Source organism: Plasmopara halstedii (assembly GCF_900000015.1).
Source record: "Plasmopara halstedii genome assembly, contig: Scaffold_113, whole genome shotgun sequence".
Lineage (NCBI taxonomy): Eukaryota > Oomycota > Peronosporomycetes > Peronosporales > Peronosporaceae > Plasmopara > Plasmopara halstedii.
The window spans coordinates 268987-274500 of NW_020187034.1; the positions used below are offsets into that span (position 1 = coordinate 268987).

Below are 5514 nucleotides of genomic sequence, written 5' to 3' on the forward strand. Positions count from 1 at the left end.
AGCTGGACCATGTCTTCCTTACTTTTCGCGCACGGTATTCATAATCAGAGTGCTTCGAAATGCCCCTTAAAATATATCTATCCGTTTAAATTCGCGCCCCTGTGAACTAGAATAGCTGTCAAAAGTTTGTAGCAAAAGTAGGACAGTTGCCAAAGGCTGGCAAAGCTGATGAGGCATTAGGAAGTTTTCATCCTTCGTCATTCGCAGAACCCACTCCATATAACTTTCTAGATATCTCAATCGCAACGCAGGATTTCACATGATGCAGACACCTCAATTGCCTTAATTTCGCCGACAGTACGAAGATCTTCGAAAATCATCGGTCCTTTTCGATGACCAAAAAGAACCGAAAGAATGAGCCGTTTAATGTCTCTTAAAATAGTGGCAGTATTCAGAAATCTACGCCTGGAATTTAAAGATCCCCAGTGATTTTAAGAACAACTCGACCACTGAGAGCAAACAACCGTTGGATTCGTCTGAACCTTGGGGTCAATAAATTGATCTCATAAAAAAGGTAAGACCCCATAACCGAAAACATGTCGAGCGAAAGAAGTATATGCTTCTGATCCCGAGTATTGTCGATGGATGCCCAACCGACCTAGTCCCAATATTGCTGAGGAAATCAGGATGTTTCTTCATTCCAAGTTTCTTAGCACATATAATTTGTATATGGTGAGTTGGTGCAATATCGGTGATCCTGGTACATAAAGTCTTATGATATAATACATATCTGTAAGATCATTAACGCGGACGAAACGATTGTATATGTGGATAGCGCAACAGCTACTCTACAGAGCGATTGCGCTGGCGTGAAGGTAAAGGTAGATGAGCTTCAATGATTTTCAAGATTTTTTCTTTAAACTTTTGATATCGCAAAAAGTCTTTGACATTACTTGAGTTAGCAAAATCATCGCGAGAAAAGTGTCTTACATTATCATATCTTTCTCCAGCCTCGCAGGGATCAAAACCTTCAGTATATAACGTACTCAAGTTACTAGCCGTAACTTCGCTGATAAGATTAAAAAGAATGGTGAAGTCAACAGAGTTAGCATTACAGAAAATGTCTTTTTTTATTATCTGACAATCTGACTAAACAAATTACATGTTGTTTTGCAATTGTAGTTAACATCTTCGGAATACTTCGGGTGCAGACTACTGGTAAACGCTATTCTGCTGGGCCTCACGGAGTAGTTTCGCACGCTGTCTTGCCCGGTCGTTGGAAGTATTACTGTTTTCGATTTTAATCAAAAACGTCATGTACTCGTTATATTTATTGTGATCGCTCTGCGGATGTAGCCAACCTGTAGGTTCATTTCCCGGATTTCCACATCCGGACGCGTACTCTACCAACGTTTTCCCGTTTTTGAAATGATCCAAAAAATACTGAAAGGTTTCTGACAAATCTTTTATATCCTCCTTCAAAATTTTGATCGTCATGTCTTCATGGGACGCTTTCCAGTATTTTTCACAAAGGCCACAAACAGTAGCCCTCGATTCTACCTCGCCGACAGCTAGCAACATTCCCGCAACAACCATCAAAATCTGAATCTGGAACAGACGCATGTGTACTTTTCTTTGCGTATGTCCTTTGTTCTGCAGTGCAAATTGACAAATGAAAAAACAATCGCAGCAGTGACATTAGGATTCTGGACAAATACTTAAATTTATGTTCATAACAAATCATGCATCTAAACAAGGATCCAATCATTGAGTGTGCATCCAGACAGTTGGACAGTAGTAAAAAAACGTGAGCAATTTGATGCGCAGAAAGAAGAACCGTATCATTACGTCGCGAGGTGAGACAACACAGTGATATTTGCAAGGTAACACACAATCGTACAACTTCGACAACATAGATATGAACTTCAAAGGACTAAAGCATCGACTAATTACTTGATGTCAAAAAGTGTGTGAGTCCACTATTTACCATATTCATGGATGAATAAGAAACACAAGCGTGTACACTATTCATACATGATGCATTGTGAGATAGAGCTATGTACTTTATTTGTGCTTAATTATACAGTACATAGCTTTATTATTGTACAATAAGAAGAGAGAAGAAGAGAAGAGAGAACCGCGTTCGACGTTGTACAGAACTTTTGTACTTTATTGTACTTTATTGTACTTTATTGTACTTTATTGTACAGTACTTAATGTACTGTATTAAGTACTGTCTGTACTTTATTGTACAAAAGTTCTGTACAACGTCGAACGCGGTTCTCTCTTCTCTTCTTCTCTCTTCTCTTCTCTTCTCTTCTCTTCTCTTCTTTTTTCATCCCTTCTCATGAATGAATGAATATGTTACAGATAAGAATTGTACTCGTTTCATTCACAGGAAGGTAGTGTTTTTCCTAAAAATACATTATTCGAAAGGTGGCGGGGGGCTACACGAACCCTAATACCCTAATAACAGGGGGTTTTGACGAGATGTGCATAATGTGACCACACACCCAAAACAAGAATTCGGTACGGGGCTAGCTTATGCATAAGATTATACTATATGTATTGAGTAATATTTAGGAAAACTTATACCAAATTAGCCAGAAATTGTTTACTTCATGTACTCACATGGATCTATATGTCATCAATCAATATATGCGGTGCACTCCACCACTTTCTGAGGCGACACAGTGATGGCCGATAAAACGGAGCGTTATGATTGATTAAGTTCGATCCGGCACGTTCTTCTTCCACGATAGAAATACAGCTAAGCTCACATTTGACGACGGCAAGACGACACATTATCAGCACCTTGCCCATTCTATATGGCGAAGAGTATGACGACACCTCATGGCGTCCAGGACGTAGTAATGAATTTGGTATGACTCAGCAAGCTGATATCGCCCGTCTATCAGCACCAGATCCTCAACGTCTATTGTAGACTTGATCACATCATGATCAATGCATCAGAAGTTGATCGTCGTGGCGAAGTACTTACACGCCCATGTGTACATTGCTTCTGGTCAATTGGCGAGTAATACCAGTGCTTAAAAATTTATCGGTGAGCGCTTATTGACTTTGCAAGTCGCGACTTTTTTTGGAATTTCGCTTTCATCAACAGCAGTGGTGATGAAGCTGATCTCTCCCCTCCATCAAGAGTACTGAGTCCCGGTGAAAGTGGTGGAGTATCACACTTATGTACGCCATTGACAGCCTTACTACCCGGCTTTAGTGAAAATGACGTCGGGCTTTGACGTCGATAGATCTTAATTGTGCGAAGTGCAAAGCGCAATGTAGACGTCAACGTGGATACTTACTACCTCAAGTTTTGTTACTTACTGAAGTTCAGCAGAGCTTATGCCGCTCCACATGGAAGGGCAAAACCGCTTGCTCGCCATCCTGAGCCAGCGAAGAGCGATTGCGCCTTTCTAACTCGAGCTTGCTCAGCTTTTGTGGTTCGTGATTCATATTTTAAAACGGAGCAAGGCATCATTTGAGCGCTTTGAATTGTCTTACGAGAGCAGAAGGTGCACTGCAATTGAGAATGGGTGAGGCATTGCTTCATGTGTTCGCACTCAAACACCTTATGGTCTTACGAATGCTTGTGGGATACAAGATGTGTTTGTATAATCTTTCTGCTTCAAATCGTTAGAAATGTAGCTATAGATGGTCTAATGGAAAAGACACAACCATAGCAGATACTGTAGTAAACTCGTTCGATTGAAAATATTTTTGCTCCGAATCCTGTGTGCTTCCTCTGCTTCTCAAACCACAAATTACGGTTGCGCATCCACGATCACAACAATAGCGTTGGATACCATGCATACGATGCTCAATATTGTCGAGAAAAACCATCAACTATGCTAGAAAGTTCTAGTTCATCGTACCGTTTCTTGTACCTTAATGCTTTTGACCCAAACCTTTCCACACGACCATTACGATATGCATCAAAGCTCAGTTGTTTCCTAGGGAACCATCATGCGCCTTTTTAACATTCTCCAGCAAAAGGTTCGTCGATCGACCTAGCATGGGAGCCCGACCCTTTGAACCTTTCAGTCTAGAGTGAAGGAACACACGTGTTTATTATTCCACAGGTGATCAGCGAATTCTCGAAAGTATCATCGATGACAATTTATTAGATTGTAACAACTAGACGTGGGCGAGAGATTGGCTAAAGCTCTTTAATTCACTTTGACATAGACATAGCGGAACCTAGTGGAGGTTGGGATCAATTTGCATTGTTAACGATATTGATATGATCCAAGAGGGAGACTACGCATCATAGTATTTGACTCAAGTGGCGTTGGCTCGCAATAACCCCCACCAACGATGAGTTAATCAAGTCAGCGTCCACGATGAGTCCCTTGACGGCTGAATGGGTCATCATTGACTTAGGAGCGTCGAGAATTTCAGTGTAAGTGCCTATGTTAAGGTAACACATGATGGCAAATAAGCCTAAAATAGCGCTCGAGACGTCGGAAGCTGTGCGATCATTCTTTGTAGAAGTATTTATACTCAGTTGCAAAGGCAGCTGCACGACTTTGCGAGGTACCTAGTATACACTCAATCGATGATTGATACGACTGAAACGCAACTTTATGATTGTATTTGGGGCGGGAAAACCAGCGACAGACGCCAGAAAGCTTGAAAATCTGTTAGAGATTTTATTTGTCAAATATGGAATGTTTAAGAATATTGTGAAGCGTGAAGCGATGACACTTTAAGTGCTAAAGGAGGTCGAGACGTAACTATGAGACGCTGTGAAAGTTGTTGAAAGCACCCAATGGCAGGAATATATTTGTGCTGAAGTCAATGTGAAGAATCGTGTTCAAGTTGAATGTCGGACAGTGAAGCAAGCTCGTACATAAGCTTTGAGAAAGATGGACCCAGTAAATGCAAGGCCTTAGTCGCGATGATATTGGTGGGAGCGGCGAATGGCATCGGCTGAAAAGTTTGGGTGATGTTCCCGATTGCTGCTCAATATTCAAAGACTTTCATTCTGATCAAAACCGCTATTTAAATGTATGGATCAAATCGAATAAAAAGGTTCAGCTGAACCAAAAAGCAAAACGAGCGCTCTCAAAACCGCTTTTTTCTTTATCCAGATTTGCTTTTTAGACGTGACTCCTGCGCTTGAAGCAGTGGTTAGTGAGACCATATTTCTCATAAAGATCAATGCTGGAAAAGTACCAAAGATATCGTCTCACCAGTGTTACAGTTTGTGGGCCAACCTCGGCAAAGTAGACGTTCGCCATAATATTTAATTAGATCCTTAGCTCGCTAGCCATGTGTCACCTCTAAGTCAAACGAATTTAATCATATTCTCTGACCCGGTGAATGACTAACTTCACACCGTGATCGAGTTGGTATTGATGACATGTACCGTAATTTTTGTGATGTCATCACTTGTTCCGTACATGTATTGAGTAGCACCATCCCAAGTTTTCCCACTCGCAGCTACGCATGTGTACGCTTAGGCTATGGCTTAGTGTCGATACCTGTCGTTTCGCCTGGAAGCTGATGCAGTTTTGTAGCAAATAAATTGGTTGGTATATCTGCACAATGCTTCTT

At 41.1% G+C, this 5514-nt stretch overlaps 5 protein-coding genes across 5 annotated transcripts; 3 read left to right on the plus strand and 2 right to left on the minus strand.

Annotated features, from left to right (window-relative positions):
• Window positions 1-9: 9 nt before the first annotated feature.
• Window positions 10-263, plus strand: PHALS_00537 (uncharacterized protein; the record flags this gene model as incomplete). Its single annotated transcript, XM_024717357.1, has 2 exons — window positions 10-49; window positions 133-263. 2 exons carry the CDS (start codon window positions 10-12, stop codon window positions 261-263), a joined length of 171 nt encoding a protein of 56 aa, XP_024572585.1.
• Window positions 264-1152: 889 nt separating this feature from the next.
• Window positions 1153-1536, minus strand: PHALS_00538 (uncharacterized protein; the record flags this gene model as incomplete). Its single annotated transcript, XM_024717368.1, has 1 exon — window positions 1153-1536. The coding sequence occupies one exon, from the start codon at window positions 1534-1536 to the stop codon at window positions 1153-1155; it is 384 nt and encodes a 127-aa protein (XP_024572586.1).
• A 1014-nt stretch (window positions 1537-2550) lies between these two features.
• Window positions 2551-2845, minus strand: PHALS_15062 (uncharacterized protein). Its single transcript, XM_024717379.2, has one exon. The coding sequence runs from the start codon at window positions 2761-2763 to the stop codon at window positions 2578-2580; it is 186 nt and encodes a 61-aa protein (XP_024572587.1). The 5' UTR covers window positions 2764-2845; the 3' UTR covers window positions 2551-2577.
• A 1540-nt stretch (window positions 2846-4385) lies between these two features.
• On the plus strand, window positions 4386-4667 carry PHALS_00539 (uncharacterized protein; the record flags this gene model as incomplete). The annotated part of the gene is made up of 2 exons (XM_024717390.1): window positions 4386-4491; window positions 4570-4667. The coding sequence occupies 2 exons, from the start codon at window positions 4386-4388 to the stop codon at window positions 4665-4667; spliced, it is 204 nt and encodes a 67-aa protein (XP_024572588.1).
• On the plus strand, window positions 4667-5326 carry PHALS_15065 (uncharacterized protein). The gene has a single exon (XM_036407120.1). The coding sequence runs from the start codon at window positions 4837-4839 to the stop codon at window positions 5059-5061; it is 225 nt and encodes a 74-aa protein (XP_036262991.1). The 5' UTR covers window positions 4667-4836; the 3' UTR covers window positions 5062-5326.
• The last annotated feature ends 188 nt before the right edge of the window (window positions 5327-5514 follow it).